The sequence below is a fragment of the Gymnogyps californianus genome, chromosome 3 (genome assembly GCF_018139145.2).
Source record: "Gymnogyps californianus isolate 813 chromosome 3, ASM1813914v2, whole genome shotgun sequence".
Lineage (NCBI taxonomy): Eukaryota > Metazoa > Chordata > Aves > Accipitriformes > Cathartidae > Gymnogyps > Gymnogyps californianus.
Genome location: NC_059473.1, coordinates 117,775,817 through 117,800,235, shown reverse-complemented (window position 1 = coordinate 117,800,235; position 24,419 = coordinate 117,775,817). Strand labels below are relative to the sequence as shown.

General features: G+C 38.6%; 1 protein-coding gene across 3 annotated transcripts in view; it reads left to right on the top strand.

The window, feature by feature from the left end:
• LDAH (lipid droplet associated hydrolase) overlaps window positions 1–24,419 on the top strand; it is a 110,198-nt gene that overhangs the window by 54,824 nt on the left and 30,955 nt on the right. For 2 of the 3 annotated variants that reach the window (XM_050893771.1, XM_050893770.1), the window contains one exon: window positions 16,577–16,817. In XM_050893771.1, coding sequence (XP_050749728.1) covers window positions 16,577–16,817 — 241 coding nt within the window. Of the gene's footprint in view, window positions 1–16,576; window positions 16,818–17,220; window positions 17,252–24,419 lie in introns of those variants that run through there. The other variant, XM_050893772.1, reaches the window with a different exon arrangement.

Genomic DNA, 24,419 nt, shown 5'->3' with positions numbered 1-24,419 from the left:
GACAAGACTTTGGGATATAAGTTCTATCTTGAACTTCAAATATTCCTTGTTTCTTTTCTTCCTTTGACAAAATTGCAAAGTTTAGCTTTGAGTGCCATTTCTTCTCAGTATATACTTCCTGGCTCACTCATCCTTCTGTTCTTCACTGATATCACAAGTCAGGGCTTTTTCTGCTCTTCTTCCTCCAGTGTACATCATTAAATAAGCCACTTAAAATGGTTAAAATGGTAATGGACTGAACTCCTTCCAACATCAAATGTCAGTTCAGCTTTCCTTGTCTGTCTACTAACCCTTCTAGCCAAGTAGGGCTATGGGCTTGGGTTGACTGGATGCCTTTTTGAGGGCTGACTTCAGTGAGTGGTGAAATATACCCCTTCCAAATGTCTTAAGTGGAGCACTTAGAAGTCCAAGGATCTCGAGGCACTGGTGAAAAATCATGGCCTTCCCTTTTCATCAGCAAAATGAGATTATAATTGTAAGGCTGGTTTCTCATTCACCTTGTTCAGCCACTTTTCCTTAAACTGAATGGATTGTCATTGAGATTTATTGGTAGGTATGGCTGTACATTGATGACTGTAAAAGCAGTTGGTTCAAGACAACAGAAAATCTGATTGTTTATACTTTCTTTTTGTTGAGCCATCTCTCCACTTTAAAGGCATATTACTGGTTTATCGTAACTGGTAAGTGTCCCAGATCATGTCTAAAAGGATCATATTTACCAGTCTGTGTACCGTAAGGGTACCTGCAGATGCAATGTGGTGATCTCATGGGAGTGCTACACTGAAAAAAAAAATCCCACCCTGTACGTCCAAAATGAAAACGGAAAGAATTTCTCCTGGAAAGTGGCAGCTGCATTCTGACATTCATGTAATGGGAGCAACTGAAAGCTTTATGGTGTGTAACTGTGACACTGCATTCCAACATAAGCTTCTCCCTGCCCTTCTTCCAACCAATAAACTATTCTTCCTCTCTTTTCACTCTCACTCCTCCTAATCTTCTTCTGTTTATATGCTTTAATCATAATAGCAACAAATCCATCCCTGCCGGTATTATCACACCGTGGCAAATTTTGGCCATCTCCTTTGGCACTTCCCTTGTAGATGGAATGATATTGCCCACTTTGATGGGGCTTAATTCTCTATGTAAAATACTGCTCTGTCAATGAATATTTTCTCTATTAAACTATTTTCAGTCCAACAATAAGATACAGATTTTTGGGAGAACAGTTTTCTCATTATTACCTTAACCCATAAAAAGGCTTTTTCTTTATTTTTTTTTCCCCCCCCAAACATTTTGGGCAAGTCTTCAGTTACCTAAATATTTGTAGTACAGAGTAATTTGCATTTCAGTCCTGTGAGACTTGTAAATGTAATGAACAGTCTGTGTATTTAGTATTTTTTATATTTTTAATAATTCGCAAATAGTTCAGTATGTAGAGCTGACCTGTTGAGAAATAGTTTGCAGTGTCTGTAGAGAACACTTCTGAGTTCTAGTCTTTTGTATGTTTAACAGAATTCTGGACTTTGTCTGGAAAAATTCTAGGAGTACTTCTTACTGGAAAATATTTCAAGTAATGTGAAACAACAGATAATTTTTTTCCTGTGCTGTGACCCACTTGTAAGGTGAGGTATGGATGGTCCCTCTCCTGTTGCCATTAAACAGGTTTCACCATTGGAAGTCGGGTATTATGGAAGATACTGACAACCTTTTGAAAGGTGTGATTGAAAGTGTATTGATTGCAAAGGGAATTGTCAAAGGTCTCAATTTACTTCTCAGTCCAAGAGGTTATTCTGTAACTACCATAGTAAGTGTTTTACGGCAGCCATGGTCTTCATCTGTCTATGCAAGAATAGATAAGAGAATCTTGGTCTCGAGAGCTGGGAATATTGTGTCTTTGGTGAGATCTACATTGACTGTAGACTGTCATATTTAATAACTGAAAAATAAATCCTTCAATCAGAATTTATTCATGGGGCAGAGTTAAGGCCCATTACATTGATGGAAATTTTGCCACTAGTTTCAACAGGAGCAAGATCACACACCCAGCCATGCAGTAGGTGGAATCACAGAGGACCAGAAGCGTTCAACAGGATGTCAGACATGCTGCAGTCTCATTAGGGCTCTACTTTTTTGGTTACTCTGCTTGTGATCACTGTTGGCAAAGGTAATTTCTTACTCTTAGCAGCTGAAGTTAGATACTACGAAGATTTCTGTGCTTCTTACTTTCTTGCTACTGAAAGATATATCCTGAGTTATTTTCATCCCATTTTAGTTCTTCTGTAATTAAACTCTGCAGACCAAGTTTTAGTATAGTCCTAATAATATTACACAAAGTTAATACTGTAGAAGCCTGATTGTGTTCACATTTTAAAAGAACTCTTCATATGGCTGGTCCAGTGAGTTTGGATGCAGGATTCCAACATAAGGCTCAGAATCAAATTTGTGCTAAGTCAGTGGAAAGTGGCCTTAAAGTAGACATAAATTTAGTCACACCTCACCTTGGTGCAAATGACACTCAGGCCTACATACCTAAGGATGTAATCATTGTACCCGGCGCTGTATTCGTCGTTACACTGAAGACTACAGTTTGAAATACAAATACGTTAAAAAAAATACATTAAAAAAAATGCTGGTCCTTGAATTTTGTTTCCATCCAAGTGGAACTGCCAGGAAGCACTGGAGCTTGGGGCATTAAAGATGTACTTCAAATAAAATTGAATAATGTATGTTAAATAAAGAAGGTGCCAGGACATGGAAAAACCTTGTGATCACTGTAGAGCATTTTAAACAGATGAGGATATTGCCTGCTATTTATATCATCAGGTAGAAGCTGAAAGAAAATAGTAAAAAAATAAACCCAAGTTTTCATTCATTTGAAAAATGTGTGGTTTATATATATTTGAACATAGTGGGTCAAATTCAGATGTTGAAGGAGGTGTATTTTATATGATAATATTGGATATATTGAATGTAAGAAACTGTAAGTTAGTAGGAGTGATAGATGGACAGACTGGGAGAAAGTATAATTTTTTAAATGGTGTGGAACAGGTACATTAACTTTTATTTTCGAGGCATCCTACTAATTGCTTTTTCTGCTAAATTCTTCTCCTCTTTTTACCACATAAAGTAGAAGAAAAGCTGTGCTAGATACACACCAGAGTTAAGGAGACTCTTTGCTGCTGACAAAAAATTGGTCATAGTTCTGTTGGTTTACACAAGGGAGTCCTGACATTTTCCATCAGCTGGGAAATTGAGTTTTTCTGTTTTCCTGTCATTGAATAGCATCAGCAAAAAGTTAACATCTACTTATATCTTAAACTATTCCTGTCTTCTTTTTCCAGGACAGTCTGTAAAAGTACAGCACAGGTTAGCTGCCCATGAGTTGCTTCGGTATATTAGTTTTGCTTCTGCATTTCATTAGTAAGGAATAGCATGGCTATTTGTAGCTAGTGTATGTGCTACAGCTAAAAGAATGCCTTTGACTAACTTGTCCCAGAAATGGTGACGTACCTCAGGCAAAGAATATATCAGGGGCAGAGTATGAAAGCAGGACATGCTCCTTAAGTTTTTTTTAATAATATTTTTCTGATTAAGTCATGAAAAGTAAGGAAAAGATTTGGCATTGTGAATGAGCCTGTAGAGTGGGGAAAGATAAAAATTCAGTTTGTTGTGATCCATTGTATTACATTTGACTACTTCAAAAGGAAGGTACAAGAAAGCTGATGGTTGGGAAATTATGAACCAGCATACACAAAAAGGAAGTTTCCCCTTAAATTTCATTAACTGTTGCTTGGCTCACATATATTTATGTGCCATTTACAAGTAGTGACTTTGTCTAATATCACTGAGGACAGCATTGTCCATACAACTGTTTAATCTTCCATTTAAAACAAAAATTAATCTTAGTATGACCTTATATTTTGCAACAGTTAATACCATAGTAGAGTACTGTGAAGTTGTGAAGATTATGCACAACTTCACAAGATGAAGATCAGTGTGTCGTGTATCTTTCATTAGCATATATCTTGAAGGAAGTTAATGCTGTTGAAATGTTTGGACACAATGCATTTCTGAGGTTTTCAGGAAGATTTGTATGTATGTTGTTTCTTAGAGAAACCTTCTGTGGAATGTACAAGGAAGTACATAAATATGTATACTGTTTCCTGAAGAACCAGTATAGCTGATACTTTATGTGTATTTCCAAACAGAAATAGCTAAAAGCATTGGATATATGGTTGTTTGAATTTATGTTACCCTGAATCCAGGCTGTTGTAGTCTCCAAAGTTCTCTCTTTTGTAATTCAAAGTGATGGAGACATGTTTAAGTTGACCGGTTCCCTTAAGGTCAGTAATAGTCATGAAGTTTTATAGAGGTGAGAAGGGGTCTGCGTGGGTTGTACCAGCAGTCACAGAGAAACGAGAGTGGTCTCTCTCTCACACGCTTTGATAATTCTCATTTTGCCTGTTTTGTTCAAATCCAGAATAGGAATTGAATTGAATTGAATTAAATATCCCAATCTATTAGACTATGCTATAAGTAATCTTAACTATAAAAACATGAAGTTAAGTATGAACAAAGGAGAATACATCAGATGCCAAGAGGCAGAGACATCCCTGACATCAGACAAAGATAAACGGAAAACAGCACTCGAACAGGAAACAGCCCTTGTCACACAGCCAACCTGAGCTTAGGATGTGATGCAACACAGTATTAAGGCAATATTGTTTTGTTAAAAGCATGTTATGAATTTCTAGTTACTTTGCTTTGCAGATCTCTAGAGGAGACATTGATTGGAGCTTGGCTACCACTTCTCCCCTGCCTCAGCTCTTGCTGACTGTGCTCTAGTTTGACCTTTGAGTGACAGTCTGGCCAAGGAACAAGAGTGAGAAGGTTGAAAAGACAACCATGTCAGCAGAGCCCTTTAAGGAGGTAGCCTTGTCTGTTGTACACATGCTGTAAGAATTAAAAGTCTGGGTGTGCAGGAGAGGGACTTAAAAATCTTATCTTCATATTCTCTGTACTTACTGTTTCTTATACATCTCATGAGTCATATTTGCACAGATAAGGTTTAAGAAAAGCCTGCTTTTCTCACTGCATGTGTGGAGTAACGAAGTATACAGTAAAGGGCTAAGGGTCTCCATCAGTGCTCTTGTGAAGATGAATGACATATGTCACCACGGAGGGAACTCACGCGCATTTTAGTTCAGCCTAATATGGTTTATAGGACAGAAAAGCTCAAGTACTATCATACAAGGTAATTCCTAGCCAGCTGTGTTCAAGAAAGGAATTCAGACTGAAGTAAGTAGAGGGAAAGCCTAGGAAGATAATAACGAAGCTAAATTATGCGAGGAGCTCAGGATATCTTGGCTCCTTTAACCTCATTAAAGAGAGGATGTGTATATGAGTGCCTTCTATAAACATTACAAGGAGTAAATACAGAGAAAAAATAGAATTGTTATGCAATTACCTATTATGTTATATTAGAATGCAATACTTATATAGGATCAGATGGATATAAATAAATTCAGAAATTTGAAACGGGTTTCTGGACATGAAAATATTAAACCTGAAGTAACCATCCAAATAAGTAACAGCAAGAAAACTATATTGTTTTTAGTGAAATTAGTAGTTGATGGAAAGGACTGTAAAAAAAGGTAGGAGAGTATGTTTGTTATCGTTGCTGTAGTTTTTGCACCATGTATAATTATGTAAGTTCATATATTTAAGTTATCTATTGTAAATGTCATTCATATATGTATGTATGTATGAAATGTAATTATTAGTATAAAGTATGTCTTCTATTTCAGTACCTAAACTCCTGTTTGTGGACTTTCCCGTAGTTGTGCAAGAAATATTTCTTGCCCTGACTTGAGGTATAGCCTCTGTGGCCTCAGTTGCCTCCCTTGGAAGCAGTAAAGGTTGACCGCAGGTAGACAGTGTATGCAGTGTTCCCCATAATACTGAAAACCTTGTGGATGTCAACTGGTGTGTCTTGTTTACATGCCCACAATAAAATTCATCAAAGATTTGAAATCACAAAGGAATTCTCCATTGGCACTAATCTCTGTGTTTTGTTTTGGTAGCATTTTCTGTTGGCTGGAAAAAAATCCTTTCCTGGCATTTTTTTAATGTTTTAATTTAATGAGTTCCATATCAGAAAAGGGAGCCCATGCCAGTGCTGTGAGTCTGCCATCTTCTCATCCTGTGCTGGATCATTGGTTTTGGGGGTTTGGATCTTTTTCCAAAGCATCATAAAATACGTCATTGGGAGCTGGAGGATTTCGTACAGTTTGATGGGAAGGAAATGCAGAATGGTTGTGGACTGGGTTTAGTGATCAAGTCCATTTTGTTAACAGCATTCTTTGAATGAGAGTGAAATATTTTTTCTGTAGTGTTCTCAACTTCATGTTTCATGCTGATTTTTTGGAGGAGGGGTAAAAACTTTGCAAATAACCTTTGATTGTTTTTCCCGCCTGAAAGGGTATGTTTCTTTCCTGGGCATAATCACTCTGCAAAGATTCTGCCAACTTGCTGTATAATTGAAACATGCTTTAATTTTTTTTTTTTTAATGTGGTACCCATTTACACAAAAGGAGGGAAAGAAGGAAAAAAAACCCAAACATTTTAAGTCAACACATTTACTTTCCATTCTTCCTGGCTTATTAGTTTAGTTAGTGTATGTAATATGCCATTGTCCTAGGACAGTGTAGTTGCATGAGAAGTGAATGTATAAAAAACATTATCAGGCCTTATGTTAACTTTTTTACAGCTTCCTGATACAATGTGCTGGTTTTGGAAATCGAGAGTGTCTGTCATATCCGTGTAAGGTGGCATTTCTCTCTCTTGCACCATTCCTTTTGGTAACGGTTCTACAGTTGGGACCTGATAGCTTGGTGCAGCATAAAAGTTGATGTCAACACAGATTTCTGATACCTGCTTTAACACCTGAATTTTTTCATTTCTTTCCATCATATCTGCTTATGTCACTTGTCCCACCCAAAACATTATTTTGCATCCTTTGCATTTATAGCCCTTAAAGATTTGTGGAGTTACGGTTCTCCGCCCCATTGCCTTTTTGCTCCCATTTTGCCAAGCTATTCATATTCCTCTCTCTATACATATCTTCCTTCAGAAATTTTCTCATCCAAGCCCTTCATTAATTTTATGCTGTATTTGTGGCTGGCTTTTGGTTGAAATCTTCCCTTTTAAGATACACAGCACAGAATGCAATCTGCATTGTCTCCCAAGGAGACAGAGCTTCCTCTGGCATTTGTGATGTGTTTCCTCACTGTGTGTAACATTACCTTGCAGAGGTTCTCTCTCGCTTGCTTTCTGCACCAATATCATATTGCAAACTTGCTTATCATTTGCTGTTCACCATCTCCCATGCGTCCTTTCAGCTGTATTACTTGCCAGTTTTTTTCCCACTCGTTCATGATTTAGATTATGTTTCCTGGGCATATTTAAAGATAGTAGTAGCTTCTGAGTTGGTTCTGTGAGCTGAATAATTAAAGTACCAAATTTAACTTAACAGAGCCTCATTATTATACTGCATCTTTCCATTTTTGGGTGGGTTTTTTTTAGTTTGGGGGGGGGGGTGTGTCTGTACTTCTACTTGGAAAAATTGCCTTAAGCATCATAAAGCAGATGCCCAGGTTGGATCTCAGAAAGCTGGTTTGGCATGTACTGAAGCACTACATTTATTGGAAACTGCAGTCTAGCTACAAAAGAGAGGTAGTGACAGTCATTATAAAATGATGAACATTGACCAAATACATAATATGTTCCTGATTTCTAAGCAGACTAATGTCAAGGTCCTTTAGTGCAAATGAAGACTTTGCTTGACTAAAAAGTAATAGCAAAGCAGTATACAACTTTTTCTATATATCAGTGGAAGCTAGGATATAGCTAATCTGCTTCAATGGCAGAGGAAGCCTAGAACTGAGAGACTGCACAGAAATGAAAACGAAACACAATGCAATTGCAGACATCATGCAGTGATGTTAATAGTGCTGACCTGCATTTTTTGTCTTGGCATGCACTTCATAGACACTATGCATGTAGTATGAAGTGATGTTTAGTAATTCCGAATCATTCAAGACCAGAACCTGGGAATTATTGGATATCTGCAGCTTTTACAGAAGTAAATACTAAATTCCCGTCTTTATACATTGGCATGTTAAGTGGCACCAGTATATTTACAGTGTTTTCAGTGCTGGCAACAACACACTGCTATGAACGGGCCTTTTTAGAGAATACTTACTCAAATACTGCTTTATAGTAGCATTTACTCCCCTAAAAAGTACCTATTGAAAAGTACGCTCTGCTGCTTCTGCCATGGAAGGGTCTCATTTTGTTCTATGTGATGAAGCTCCTAATTAGAAGTCTTAGGTCCTCTGTATGGTTAGTGAGAGGCAGAAGACTCTACTAGAAAGTGTTTTCAGTTCATCTGACGTCTTCTGAGTATCCATGACTGACTGCAGTTGGGAGTCTCGGGTAATTAACTTAGGCACCTCAGTTAAGGGCCAGTAGTGAACTTGATGAAACTGAGCCAAAATGAACTCTGAAAAGGGCAAAGGTTTATTCTCATTCGTTTTCGTACTGTTTCATGGTGCGATTTCAGCAGATTTCATTAACATGTATGTATGTATGTATGTAAAGACATACGGAGTTAGGGACTCATTCTTTCCTTGCTGAGCACCTGATGAATGATCTCTTGATAACAGAAAGGAGGATCTGTATATGATTGCCGGGGATGGCATACAGTGTGTTTAGAATCTCATTTAGACAAAATCAATTATTAAATCCCTCTGAACAGTTCGAAGTATTTCTGATTGAATGAAGTAGATACACTAAAACTAGTATTTAAATTATTTTTCTGTATAAAGCAAATCGGGGCCCATCTTGTGGCTCCTGACAGCAAGTGGCAAATTATAGCTTATATTCCAATAGTGAAGCCTCCTCTTTCCCCCTAGCCCCAAACATGATTGCTTCACACACATCTTCTATTAAGAACAGTTCCTGGTCTGCACTATTTTCTAACTATTTTCTTAGACATTGTCTGGGAACGTGCTGCCTGGTTTTGGCCAAAATCATGCCAGAGGACATACTGAAAAGTTTTGGTCCTGGAGCCTAGGTCCTAGCCCAGTTTAGTTTACCAGTGTGCAGGCTACGATGCAAACTGGAAGCCACAAGCATAGGTGATAATTTTTCTACTAGTGTCACCTCTTTCTATTTAGAGAAGGCATACAAGGGAAAAAAATCACAGAGGATAGCCAATAATCAGTGCCTCTGATATGATAAAGCTTAGGTTATTTCTGTACTGATACCATAAAGAAAACTGTTTGTCATACTCCCGTTCTGGCCATAGCTCAGCTCTGTGCATATGAGCCTACTTTTGTGTTTAATTATAAATTTGGTCTTTTAGTGTAAGATGTCATTAATATTCATGTAACCAGTGTAGTGGATGGGGATCTCTAGGTTTTGCTGTATTTATTCAGCAAAGAATTAGAAGTGTGTACCTGGGCGGTATGTGTACATGTGTGTGTGTGTGCATGTGTTGGACTTGGCATGTGCCCAAGGCCATACCTAGACCTAATGCCTTAGTGGTAACTGCACAAAAGTTGTCAAGCAAATTCAATCCGAAGTTTATTTGGTAAATGGATCTTATGGACTGCTTACATCCTTTTATACTTAGTCCTTAAAAGTACATTTGATGTTTACATACTAATGTTTTGTATCTTCGGCACTACTGTTTGTATTCATATATGTCTGCATAAAAGCAAAAAAAAAAATCCTGACTTTTTACATAATGTTCATCTTTAAACACATTGCTCTATGCTGTTATCCTGTTGCATTTACACTACTGTGCTCTCACCTACATGAAAAAGCTGGCTGGGTCATTGTATGCTTAAAAATGGCGTTAAGTAGTTCTGCTCAACTGAACCATAATTTTTTCAGATACTGTGAGAGAAATTCTGCCTGTGAACATCTGCGCATCCTCCACGTGCCTTCACAGCCCTGCACATGTCGGTTCCCTTGAAGAACTTGATCCCTAGCTAGATCCTCAGTATGCCTATGAGAACTCTACCAGAAGTCCTGTGATCAAGAGTCTTGATCCAATCTGTTCTTAAACTATGAAAACTCAAATACCCCTTAGTAAAGTCGAGCTGGCAGATATTGCCATGATGCTGTTAGTGGCACTCAAAAAGTTTGCTTTTTGTGGGGAGCAAGAATTCCTTCAGCCTGTCAGAGAAAATTTAAGTGTATTATTTAGAGTTTTAACAGCACATTCACAGAGTTGCATACACTAACTGTGCTTCTGTTTGGAAAACAAATTAAGCCCTGCAGGGAGGAAATTATGCTCCTCATATACAAAGAGTTTTCTTAGAAAATTAAAAAAAAATCCTTCTTTCTGTCACTTAGTCTCATAGATTATACGTAACATAATGAGAAGTCTGGAATGAAAGGAACAGAAAAAATTAAATTAATCTGGTGCCAAAGTGAAAATTTGGGCACTAATAAATAGGAAATGTAGAAAATTTAAGTTGAAAGCATGAAATCAAGTGCACGTGCCCCTGCTTCATAGCAGTATGTTGGGAGGGCACTTTAGAAGATGGTAACAGAAGACTCTCTTGAACTAAGAAGCCACTAACGAATTAAGCCACCATGACGTTCATGGTAAAAAAATGCAAACTTTTCTACAAAATGTTGGTTATTTACATTTTTTTTTACCACTTTGTTTTACAGAAACAGTTTGGTTACCCAGAAAAGTAAGCTTTGGTTAAAGCATAGGATTGTGAATTACCATATAGTTGTTTTAAATCTTTCTACTTTCACAATGTATATTTTCATGTGGAGTCATGTAACTTCCTGAATTTCCTTTTATTGATCCATAAAATAAGTATGGTAAGACTTCTCTGTGGGACTTAATTCTTATAAAGCACTTTGAAATTTTCAGTGATAAGATTTTCTATTAACTGTTTGTTTGTTGCCCATTTAATATGCCCAAGCATTCGTTTAGGATCACAGGAGATCCATAAGATAAAATAGAAGAAAGTGCACACAGTATGTTCTTACTTCACACCAGGAGTGAAATAATTTTTTGTCACTTGTGTTCATTCTTTAGTTCTTTTGCTGTCCTGAAATCACGGGGTGTGTTGATACTGAGCTGTGACAGACACATTGCTGATACAACAAACCACATGGCATCTTGAACAGCTGAAGAAGAAATTATGCAAGATTTTAAAATATAACTGTATGTTATATATATTATATGGTGTTATATTATACTATACTATACTACACTATACTGTATTATATATAATTCATGACTGAGCAAAATGAACGGGCAAGTCCAGAAAGTCCCGCTCTGGTGAGAGGAAAGCCCAAGCAACGCTGTCTGGTTTGTCCTGTACATTTTCTTGGAAATCTGCTCAGCACAGCTGTGGTAATAAAGCAGGGAATACTTCCCTGACCCTCGTTGTTTTGCCTGCAGGTTTCTGCATACTGAGTAAAAGAAATTGTGATTGATGTGGCATTCCGTGTCAAGGGTAGACTGTAGATTACCGTTAAGTCCATCATTATGTTATCTTTGAAAAATTTACTAGGTTTCACCTGACAGATAATAGCTTTTCCTCTGCCGACACAACAGAGGAATAACAAACTAATATATGGGATGAACTAATATATATCAAAAGAAGTGTTACTTTTGACAGAGAAACAGCTTTTGCTTTTCATAGGGTTTTGAAGGAATTTTAAATAAAACTCCCTCGCTCGTTTTCTTTCCAGCCCTGTGATTTGAAGTCATGCACGTAGTGATGCTATTGCAGTGGAGCAGGGGTGTGTGGCTGCAGGGTCTGTGGGCGAGCTGCAGAACTGTGCTTGGATGCTTCTTTACTGAGCAGTGGTCGGTGCGATGGGTCAGTTATAAAACATAATAGATGGCTTCCTTGCTTCTGCCCGCTGATTTGATCTCTGGAGTTCCTCATGGGCTCTGAGTTGCATAACCGGCGCGGGATCTGAGCCTTATGTTCTTTTTGTTGGTTATTATTATATTAACCGTTTTTGCACCCCTGGTGATTAAGAACAAATTATGCAGCAGGAGCGAATACTTTCCAAAACCTTCCCTGCTGAAAAGTCAGTGTGAGCCTTTAGCAACCACTGCTTCTGCCATTAAAGCAGAGTGAACCAGCAGGTTATTTCTGAGGAAGTTTCACTTTCTGATATTTTCTTCAGTGGGTCAGAGTCTTGTTGTTTTACGACTTCGGTAGAGAGATCTGAACATGCCTGCGAGGTGTCGTAGACAGGGATGGTCTGTCTGTTGAGAGCCAAGGTATGGGACTGAGAAAGCCTGGCTGTAATTAATGAATTCGCCTACTTGGGGTCTCTTCTGAAACAAATCTTTAAAATGGCTCCTGCTCCTTTCTGTCTGTCAGTGTCTGCCTTTTCATGTCCTGCCTGCTTTTCTCTCCCGTTTTGTTTCTCTTAGCAAAATGTCACTGTATATTAAGAGCAACCGGCACGGTGTGACAGCTCTCTCCAAGCCCTCGGCTGTGTGGTCTCAGGAAGGCACACACCTGAGGTGCCTGAATCTGTAACCAGCATTTCTTGTGCGTAATCAAAACTGCCTGATTTCAAAAGTATTGAGCTCCTCTCATTGGCATCGCAGGAGTTAACTGCTCTGAAAATCGAGTCACTTTTTTGAATATTGGTTGTAAGTGGCATCCAGTTTTTAAGCATGGTGTTACATCCTCAGCACTGTCATTTGCCAGTCCCTGTAACAAGTAGTATTACCCACTCAAACTTCAAATCGTAGCTGATGAATATATTTCAGCTCTTTCAGTGGAAGGCACTAATGAAAAATATTACTGTGGGTTTTTTTTAGCTTGATCTGATTGTGCATACTTTTAGTGTTTTTATAAGGAAACCATTTAAACATTTTACAAAAATCCTTTGCTGGTGTGGTTGAGACTATTAAATCGTGCAGTGGTAAACAACAATTTATTGTAGATTTTATTGTTTGGCTTTTTGTACTCTGTTCTCATTTTAACCAAAACAAAAAACCTCCAACTGTTTCTGGAAATCCAAAAACATGTTGACATAACCATTATTCAGTGAATACTTGAAGGTACTCAGTTGTCACCTTGTCATCTTGTTTTAGATAGATTAAAAGCTGAATAGAAAGCCCAGATGTACAGGAATGTATGTGTTCTTTACATAGGTAGTTTGGAGGAAGCCTTTGTTTTATTCTTTAATATTTATATGAAGCAGTGATCACATGAAGTGAATCCTATTCATTTAGGGTTCCTGCCTAAACAAAGCTCCTTGGTCAATGCCATGCTTTTGGGGAATGAGTGTTTAATATTCTTTGCTTTGAGGGCTCACTTTTCGTGTGAAATAAGTAGTTTCTCTTTTGACATGTTGACATGTCAAACAGTGACAAAAGTGAAACTCCAGAAGTCCCCACCCCTTCCTACTGTGGTGTGTGTTGAAGGAATAAAGGGCAGAACACATTGGGCTTCTAGGGCGGTTTGTTCTCTGGACACATGTTCAGGCCATGCCCCATTCATTTTTTCAGTGATATATATATACCAGTTGTCTAGGGACTAGGAGCTGCCTTGGCACCCACATTGTGAAGAGCTTGCAGATAATGTTAGCTTTTTGTTGTTAACAAGATCTAAAACTTCTGAGGCACTGCATCATATTACAGTCCCTTGAACCATTCAGGTCTTGAGCCCTATGTAATTTAAAGAGTTAAAAACTAATGATGAAAATAGAAGCAGCTGCCTGGTGACTAACCCAAAGAGCATCTATGCCTTACACATTGAACTTTAATGTATGCGTCATCCTGAGTGTTGAAATCTTGCAATTTAATAGCGTGTAAAGTAAATAACTGTTAAATAAGTTGAATTAGTTTTACAAATACTGTTTATTGTCACAACAATCAACAGTGACAATTCCAGTATAATGTAAGAATACATGTACTATTTTTAGCAGGTTGACCAAAGCACAGCAAGGGTAGGTGATACGACCCACAGCTCTCAGCGACTCCTGGGCACAGGGCATGTTTGCCTTCAGTAGATTCACTGGCCAACTTTCAGTAGTCCCCAGATCCGCTCGAGTCTCTGTGACTAGTGTCTCTAGTTGCCCAGCTCTCTGCCTTCCCATGTGCTTAACCGATAAAAATCCCTGGACTTGAATTGGGGGTAATTTAAACCAGGTGAATCTGGATTTCTCTCTCTAGTTATGTGTAATGTTTTTTATGTTTTGACTGATTGTTATCACAAGAAACTTCTATCGTTAAGTATGAGAAAGGTTCCCATAAATAAAGGGGTCATTAACCTTTACACATTACTTAATGGTATGTACTGTGACATTCATAGGTGTGACAATACCTGGTGCTTATGATAGGCAATGTCCTCCATCTTCAGAATGATTGGTCTTATAATAATTCTGAAAGTTGTAATCTGAATATAATTCTGTGCCATCTACTTGATTTCAGCTAGTGTAAATTGCATATAGATAAGATCCTGGCATTTGAAAAGTAAAAAAATTATTAACTGATGTTGAGCATTTGAATCTCATTAGTTTCCTTACCTCACTTATTTCAAGACACAAATATGACATACTTTTTTATGAACATGTGTGTCATTATAATAAAATACGTTAAATCTGTTGTGTCTGCAGTTGTAGTGCAAAGAAGTTGAACTACATCTTTAAGCAATTCTGCAGTCAAATGCACATTTGAAAATCCTGGCTTGGGAATCTAGCAGTAAACTAAGAAATGGTTGATAAGTGTTTGAAAAATATGAATTTTACATTTCTCTATTATTGTCTGCAAAAGATTAAAAAAAGAAAGAAATTAAATTATCCTCCGTCTTACCACCATCTTTTAAATTTGTGTGCCATTAAAAAATGCAGGAATGCACGGGACATTGTAACAGCTCGCTTGGTTTGTCCTTTTTCCTCCAAAGTTTAGCAACTTCCCCCAGTGGTTAGTACAGCTCTCCAAGCAACTAATCCTGTATCTATAAACTGTAATGTCAAAGGATTAATGTGTGCCTGGGAACGCAGGTCAAATCTGCTTTAGATCACAACAGTTTGAGTTCAGCTCCTAGCTGAAATATCACGAAACTACCATATAATTTAGTACAAGTCTTGCATTCCTATTCTTCAGCTGCTGGTTGCCTTTAATAAAAAGAGGCCCAGGATTGATTTCCCTGAGAATGTATTTTTCTTTGTCTAAAACCAAAGTAGTATCAGCTGGAAAGTAGAAGGATTTCTTAAAGTAGTTCTGTATTTGATATAAATAGCACTTTCAAAGTCTGCTTTTAAAATACTGTAGAAAGTACAGTATGGCAAGTAACTGATATTTCCTGAATTTCTTCTGTTTGCTATGTTACAATGCCCAGATCTTGTAAGCAGCTCTTGGTGGCATGCCCTGCCTTCCACTGGATAGCTGCTGAGACCAGTGGTGCTGCACACAGATGCAATGGCATACATTAGCTGAGTCTCATCTGAGAGTAAAGACAATTATTGTTAAATATTTTTTACAAAAATATTAATCTAATTTGCACAATACGTAGAATGATATGTGCAGTAAGCAGACATATATAACTACATCTATTTTATTTATGCTGAGTCACCAACAAAGCACAGCAATTTATACCTAATTATCTGCAAATGCAATGTCCAGAATCTCTCTTACTTTACTTTCTTGATACTTCTGTTAGGTACTCTATTTGTGTGTCTTTGAGGGTTTTTTTTCTGTATGAATTCTTGCAATACGTTTTTACTTCCAGAAAAAAGTGGCAGATGTCCTTGTATAATATTTATTTGATCTTAACATTGAAATGTAATTGAGAGTAGGTATATTAATTCACTTTTGGTTAGTGTGGGTGGGGTTTTAATTATTTTCATTCTTTTAAGGCTACAGTGTATACAGTGTATACATTGTAGTGTCATAACATGAAATAATTACAAGCTTTAGAAGATGTCTATTTCATTATAGCATATAAAAAGCAATGTTGTGCACCACTGTACACATCTTAGTGAAGGGGCTGTGTGCATAGACTCTTGTTCTGACCAAGTTTACGTATATTGAACTGCAAATTGAAAACCCCGTGTGTTGTCAAACTGTAAAGTTACCGTCACCGTGGCCAACATTTTTTAATTTGTTTGGTTGGTTTACTTAGAGAAAATAGTTTACCGGATGCAATTACAAGCAATGTACTTACGCTGGCATAAAAAACCCCTCCTGGACTGGAATGACGGTTCCTGCCTGCTGCCCTCTGGTGGGGTCACCGTCCTCCTGGAGCAGGTGGCTGTGCTCGCCTCCTGGGCACGTGTTTCAAAACCAATGGAACCGAGCATTTCATAACCACGTTCTCGTTTGCTTCGACTTTTAAAAAATATAGCCTGGGCACGCCGCAAAGCCTGTCTGCGTGTCTGAGGTGCAACACGCCTGGAAACCCAACTTCATTTCAAGCGGAGACTCATTTAAAGATTAAGTCTCCTAGGCTGGGATGTGGTGCTGTAGGACTTTGCTGACAGTCGTTTTCTCATGGCCTGACAGGTTCTTCGCTCCGTGCTGCTGTTTCCAACGATAGAGCGTATGGCTCAGTCCCCTCAAGGAAAGCTCATGACCCCTTTGCTGTGCAAACTTCGTTACGTTCTGTACATGCCCGTCTACCTGCTCTCCTTTCTACCAGAGGGAGTCAAAGCCTCCCTGGTGCGGTTTGCTCTGCGAGGAATGAAGACCTGTGACGAATCTTCCATAACAACCTCTGTAAATCTCTTCAGCGTGGACTGCATTGGTGAGCACCTTTTTTTTGTTACACCAACTTTTGTATTCTTCTCATTTAGTAAATGTTGATGTTGTTTTGTAGGCAAAAGCTTAATACTAAAGCATAAATAAGTTTTGAAGAAGGACAGGTCTAATCTTTTCTCAAATTAAGACCATGGGTACAGGAAAATCTCGAATGAGACAAAAAAAAATCTTAAGGGGAAAATAACAAATAAAATATTTTCCCAAAAATATATTTCTTAACAAGGAAACTGACCTGTACTACTAACAGTATCTCATGATTAAAACACTGTTTTACAATCTAGTTTATGTTACTTATATCTGCTTACTTTTTGCATTTCGTTCATATTGGATGGTGAAAATAAATCAGTAATCAGTTTCACAAAGGGTTCTTTGCATCTGTTTTTTTAAAGCTATGATTTAACCAGCTGTATGGATTTTGTCATCTGAATTGGAATATTGGTAAATTCAGAAAAGGGCCTGTAGCCTACAAAGACACATAGAAGTTACTTTATGCACAGAAGAATTTCAGCACTTTTTTGGCCATATGGAGAAAGATAGAAGATTAATGTTCCACCAGTGCATATTGTACGCCTATTTTGCACATTCTAGCAAGAGAAACAGCTTTAAGAAAGGGAGTAATTTTGGATAAATTATGTTAAGTTTTGAATGAAAACCAGAACATGGATTGTGCTGTACTCCAGGTATTTTGGTAAGTTAGCAGTTGAAAACAATTTGGAATAGAATTGACGTGCTAACACAGTAATAATAGCAAAAAGGAAGTTTTGATTGCATTAATAGTAGTAAAAACACATTCCTACATTTCCAGTTGTGCTCTGTCTTCTATCAGTTAAATTTTACCTACTAATAGTCCAAACAGATGTGCCAGAGTAACTCTGTGATTGCAGCAAGGTCCTATACCTTTCGTGGATATTTGTGGATGTGTTGGTCTGTATTGGAGGCTCGCTATAGGACTGTACGGAGACAGAAAGCAGGATGGGCAGTGAGGGTTCTTACTGCCAAACCTAGACAGCCCCGGTTATGTTGTACAAAGCTGGCATAATGACAGTCGCTCCGCTGCAGTACCCTGTGCCTGACAAAATCAGGCTCCTGGTTGATAATGTAAACTTCTGATAGGAGTCCTGTGGTCTGTTGCTTCCGTTCCTATTAATTTATGGCAGGTTTATGATGACCAAGGAGAAAGCAAGTACGCAGTCATACATACACTAGGCTTTCAAGTTTCTTCTTTTGATAATTTAGTCTCGGAGAAAGGTATGTGAAGGTCTGTGGGTTCACATCTCCATAAGCCAGGAATCCTCTGGTCCCCACAGATAAACTTTTACCTCTCAAAACTGGTTATCCACATCCAGGCTTGTATTAGAAATGGTCCTTGGCCTGCATTAACCTCTAAAAAAGCGTGGCCAGCCGTTGTTTGTGAGGGCTGTTTGGCCCAGACCACAGCAGTGGCAGGAATAATTTAACAGAACAGATTTTGTGTGCTGCTGTTGGAGCCTGACTTTCCGAGCTCTTTAGTCCCCAGGTGAATGAGCCTGGTTGGTGTGTGTGTGTGTGTCAGCCTGTTGTAATTTTCTGTGTACACCAGTGTCTGATCTGTGTCCAAACTGCAAGGTAAATTGAGGCAAGAAACCAGGCTGAAGGCTCTTGTACTCATAGGATGTGATCTCTGCCTATGTTCAATTTATTGACTGAATTCATTATACCAGAATGAAAACCCCTGTGAGCCAATGTCTTGTAAAATTTGCATAAATAGGCCTTATTGATGCAACTAGTTCCTTTGGGCTTGTGATATCATCTCCCTTGAGCAGAATTCCCCTTTGGTTTCATCTTTGGAAACGAATGGTGTTTTACAGCCCAGTGACTCAGGACCACATGTGTGGATTAATAATCTTAGGGCTTTCTGGATATTGCCTGTTAACCTTCTCTTGTATTGTTTGCGGACAACAGAAAATGTAACCGTTCAGCAAAAATTTGCTAAACATAGCACAACAACCAAGTCTGTCTTACGGGACCACTCATCTGAGTTACTGAAGCCTCTCAATTTGTGGTAAATGTTTTTCTGATTGATTCCTTGTCCCTTAATAAACTGCTAGATATGGTTCAGAAACGTTCAGCAAATGAAGTTGTTTCTCCTCTGCAGGAACATTGCATGTCAACTCATTAAAAATACACATATTGCCTTTGGCATGTACATCTGTTGCATTACTGTAATTGTAATAAAAACTGTGATTAAGGGCAGAAAAGATGGTAAAAGTTTCCTTAAAACTAATACGTCCGTTAAAACAAACCAACCTGCCAGGGATTTGTTACCACATCCAAAGCTTAGTCACAACAATGTTTTCTCTCCTCTGAAAGGAAATGAGATTTGAAAACTTAGTTATAGCGGAACTCTAAGACTGAGTGCCGCTCCCATTGACATCAAGAGTGAAAAGCTCCATTCAGTGGCAGAAGAATCAGGCCCTTGGTTGAAAGAGTCAGTGAGGGAAGAATTATATTACCTATCTCTCCCACTGTTTCAAATTATGTTTATTCCTGCTTCTTATCCAAACTCATCTTTACGTCGTCCTAACTTTATAGTTGATGATACGTAGAAGCCCCGGTCACACAGCAGAAGGCGTTGCAATGACACTGTGCAGCAAGGTAACATAGTACAATGTCTTGTCCCAATGGGGAAATAGTACAGAAAGAGGAGAGACAGCAGGGACTGTAAAGAAAATGGATTGTAAGGAAGGATGGGAAGACACAGTGTATAAATAATAAAAGACCTATTAGAAATAAGCAAAGGGGTCTGAAGGCAGTTTGCCTACCTGGATTAAACCTCTACCAGAAGTTTCTTAGGGCAGAAAAAGCATTACAATGAACAAACTAGCATTTGGGTACTTGTATTCATGAAACTAGGAGAGGAATAGACAGAAAAATTGGACATTAGTGACCTTGAGTTATCTGAAACATTGTCACTCTGTTTATTCAGGCTAACAAAACAAGGATACCCCTATCTAGCACAGTGGTGGTTGTTCTACAAATCATGTACAGTCCTGCAATGCTGGAATACTTTGGCACTCCAGCGCATTGAAATTTGTAAACATTTCTTCGGTGACAGACGCCAGTAGCAGACTTACAGTGACAGTAAACCGTTCTGTCTACACAGCACAGGATTTATTGTCCAGCCGTTTGACTGGCAAACTTCCTCCATTTGTTTCTGTAAAATTTCCACAAAAGCACAGACATTACATAATGGGTAAACACCGCAAGGCTTTTTTGAGAGGCGGGCTGGCAGGTCAGAGGTTAATGTCTGGATGACAGTGAAGATACAGATAAGCACAATAGCAAGAAAAACCTCCAACTGGCCCAAACGAGGTGTGTCCTTTGTGATCTTGAACCTGTGACTTCCCTGGAGGAATCTCCCTGTTTGTTTAACCTATTCAGGGAGCAGGGGAGCACTGCGACCTGGGGCGGGGGGAGGTCTGCTTTGTGCAGTTCAGGCAGGTTGGGAAGGAGGGGACTCAGAAACCTGAAACAAGGGTTTCGGATGGGTTTAGGCTGTCACATGAATGCAGGCTGGAGACAGTAGATTTCCGGTTTATTTTAAGCGTCCAAGAGATGTTGTAAGAAGACAAGGAACTAAGATTAAACTTCAGAGTTTGGATTCAAATTTTGTCTTGTTCCAAGTGTGGAGACATTCAGATTTCATGTGGAGTGTTGACTTTTCCCTCATTTTACAGAGAAAAAAGGGCTAAGGCATTTTCAGACACTTCACTCTTATGCCCACAGGACTGCGTAGGAAGCGAGAGTCCCGACTGAGGTATGGAGGCTTGTCTCCCAGCAGTAGCTACCTCTCTCTGTTGGCTGTACAGGATGGCAAAATTACATTCCTGAAGTGCCATAGAGTAAAAAGTTTTCTCGTAGGATAAAATTTGCAGAACTGTCAAATAGCATCTGGGAGATAAATTTGTATCAAAAGCCGGTGAAACGTAGGCTTCCAGTTGCTGTGAAAATGGAACATAAGCTTTTACATTGACTAAATTATTTTAAAATTTTATCTCCAGGGAGCCAACTGGAAAATTTCATTCTGGGTTTGAATTATCCCAACCTTGGGAGCTGTCATGTCTTGAGATCTGTTTCTATTCCAATTCTCTCTTCTTAATCAGAGAGATTTTAAATATGACATTATGGGTGGTCTTAATCTGACCACTGTGGACATCGTGCTGTCCAAATAGTTGGCATCTAAAGCAGGACAGGTGAATCACACCCTACAGATGACTGTTTCTCTTTACTGACCTCAAAGGGACCCTCTCTCTACTAGATACCTAAAATTAGGGGAGATAAATCCCACTCTGTCTACTGGCTGCTCATTTTGCTGCAGAAACCAGAAAACAATGTCATCTGAATTGTCCATGCAGCCTTTACCCTTGCTGCCAGGACAGTCAGATATCCCTTGCTTTGGCTGCATTAGAATTTACAGCTGCTGGTTTCTAGTGAGAGTCCTGTTGTTTGTTTCCTACCTTCTTTGAAAATTCATTTTACATCTCCACCTCCATTTCCTGACAAGTAAGATGGGCAGGTTTTGGAGACTTCTTTTTTAGGACTAAAATGTTGTAGAAATACCCATCTAACTGAAATACTTGGGTAAGGACAGTGCGTGGTGTTGTATTCGTGGCACTCAATAGCACCTCCACCTATTCAGCTCATATTTTTCAGAGTTAAAAAACAATGTTTAAAGTATTAGGTAAGCACTTGATAAACGAATTCACCTGAAATGGTGACATAAGAGTGCTTTGCCCCGTAAAGAGTATTTTAAAAAGCTGTATAACCACATAGCTAAAATTTAGTTTACTTTTCTTTCTTTGTTTTTAAATTAAAATGGTGTTCTTTTCTTGCACTGAAATTAAAATTTAACTCCTAAAAGTAACAGAAGTTATGATGAGCACCTCTAAATTCAGCACAGAAGGCAGAGCTTTTTTGATTTTGTTTTATGGAACAAAATCAAAAGAGCTCTGCCTTCCATGCTGAATGGAACTAAAACTCTCCATTGAGGCATGCAAGGCCAAGGGGGAGTTGCGCATTATATTCTCATCTAGGTTTTATTATTTCAAACACTGTGCTAGCACATTTGAAAAAGAACCTTACGTTCAAGACAAGCAATGAGCTATTGCCCAGCATCACATAGCTGATCAGCAGCAGAACTGTACATAGACCTACATCCCAGGGCAACAGCTGGTCTACTGAACCTGCTTAACCATTAGTTTAACCTTATAAATAAATATACATATGTTAGTCATAAGCAGCTTCCACAAACCACATTGGCTAGACAGGCTGACGTGCATGCAGTGCATTTTAAAATAGAGACAGAAACTGATACCACAAAGGATTTCAGGTAGCACCTTGCAATCTCACACCTACATTTCTCATAGTGGGCAGGAGAATAAAAGCTTTCCCTCCCCCCTCACTGCTGGATGACCGTGCAGATCTTTGAACCTAGACCAGTACATTTTCAAGCTGATTTTCCAGGCTGACTGAAATCAAAGCCCTGGTAGTAGAAAGTGATTGCTTTGTTTCTTCTGATGAATGTAAGTTTTAGATAACTTCTGGCTATAATGCAGAGATCAATTCAAGGATATTTTTCTACTTTTATAATTAAATATGTATAGAATTTCAGACATGATATATAGCTAGACAAAATTTCACGGAGAACAGAAATTACTGACATGGTACGTAAATTACATCTACATAAACTAAATAATGTTAAATCTGTACAGTGTAGTGTAGTATATCACAGGTGGGCAAAAAGGTGAAGCTCAGCAGGTCTCCTCTCTTCTTCCTATGTGCATTCTTTGATACTCAGTGGGGCAGAAGGAGGTCAAAATGATATAGCAGTTAATCTCCCTCCCTCTCACTAGCATCTAACTAATTAGGATTCAAGAGAAGTCGTCTTTCCTGAAATCAGGTAGCTCTACACATTACAAGATGTTTTTTGCCTATATCTGAATTCGCTACTGCCAGATATTGCCAAGGGTCAGAAGGCTGCTTTAGGTAGCCCAGCATCTAACCCAGCATGCTAAATCCTCTGCTTCTGCAGAGTTTCTCAGCAGGCTCCTGTGTGCTGTCACAGTTGAGTCCTATCCACTTCTGACATTTTAAGTGATGATCGTAATATGTATTTCTGCAAAGTGTTTAAGAGCGTGTTTCCTTACCTGTGGAAACACAGTAATATTTTATCACCTGCTTCGCAGGAAAAGGGGCCAAAGAATAACAGTCTTTAATATTTTCATGTTTCCTCTGCTACTGTTTATTTTCCTGTGTGATGCCTGACTAAAATGTTTGTTTAATGTAGTCGAACAACTCACCTTACCAAGGCAGCACTTAAGCTGACGGAATAACCTCACATCTGCTTTATTCTTTCTGTGAGTGAACTAAACTTTTCCTTATTTCAGAGTAGGATGCTCATATTAAATTACTGGAGGAAGGCAATGGCTTTTATGTATTTATAGTCCTATTTATTTTTTAAGGTCAATCTGCTTCATAATTCACCCCATTTCCAAAAGAAGGAAAGAAAGATGTTTAACAAGGACTTTTATTACTTGCAAAAGCTTTTACTTTCCTGTGAAAGCCTTGTGAAAATAATAGTAATAATGTGGAAATTTCTCATTGGGTTTATTTCTGTTAATTATTCCTCTTTTTCTTCTTGGGGGGAAAACCCAACGTAAAAAACTCCCATCATAAATATTACTCATAAGGCGTGAATGTTTTGATAGTGGAACTGCTGATCATTTCCATGAAATGTGAGGCACAGTTGGGATTTGGTTGGGGAAGGGGAGATTGTTTATTCACCCCTGGTGGGGTTTCATCCCCAAGGATACGATTTACTCCCACAAATTTGCAGCAAGTCTAATGATGTGTTGCAAATGGCATGAAAAAGGAAAGTGTAACATCAACAAAGCAGAAAGGATGTTGAAAATAAGTATATGCCAGTTAAGTGCTAGCAGCTACAGTTGCTTTGCGTTAGCCAGTGCCAGAGAGTCATCCGCAAATTGGCAGATGTTATTTTCCCTGGGCCCAATACAAAGCCCCCTGAACTCAGGGGAAGGATTCCCTTCTGCAGTAGGCTCATGCCTTTTGTCTCAGAGGTGTCTGTCTAAACTCCCCCAAGGACTATCTGAAGTAGAGCTTGTGGCTTTGTCATAACTTGTGTTTACTGGTTGGGAATTTAGCTTGATTCATTGAACTCTTTCATCATGCAGTCCCAGCAAAGCACTTAAACACACGCTAAATCCATACCCATGGGTAAACTATAGGAATTTGTGTCTTGGAATAAGGTTTTTTTTGAAAATGGCATTTACAAAGCTGCTAACTAATGCAATAGCTGTCATTCCATGTGCCTAAAGGGGACACTGGTCTGGATGTAATTCCTACAGTCAGCTACAACAATATTGCAATCTGCTTTGCTGCTGCTTCTTGTCATGAAAATGTCCGCCAGCGCTCACTGTCTCCCTTGCCTAATTCTTTAACATGACAATATCGACAAGGAGAAAATGCCTACAGAGCCTTCATGGATCTGTGAAGGAAATGCTGGCTTATCTTGAGCAAATCCAGTGGT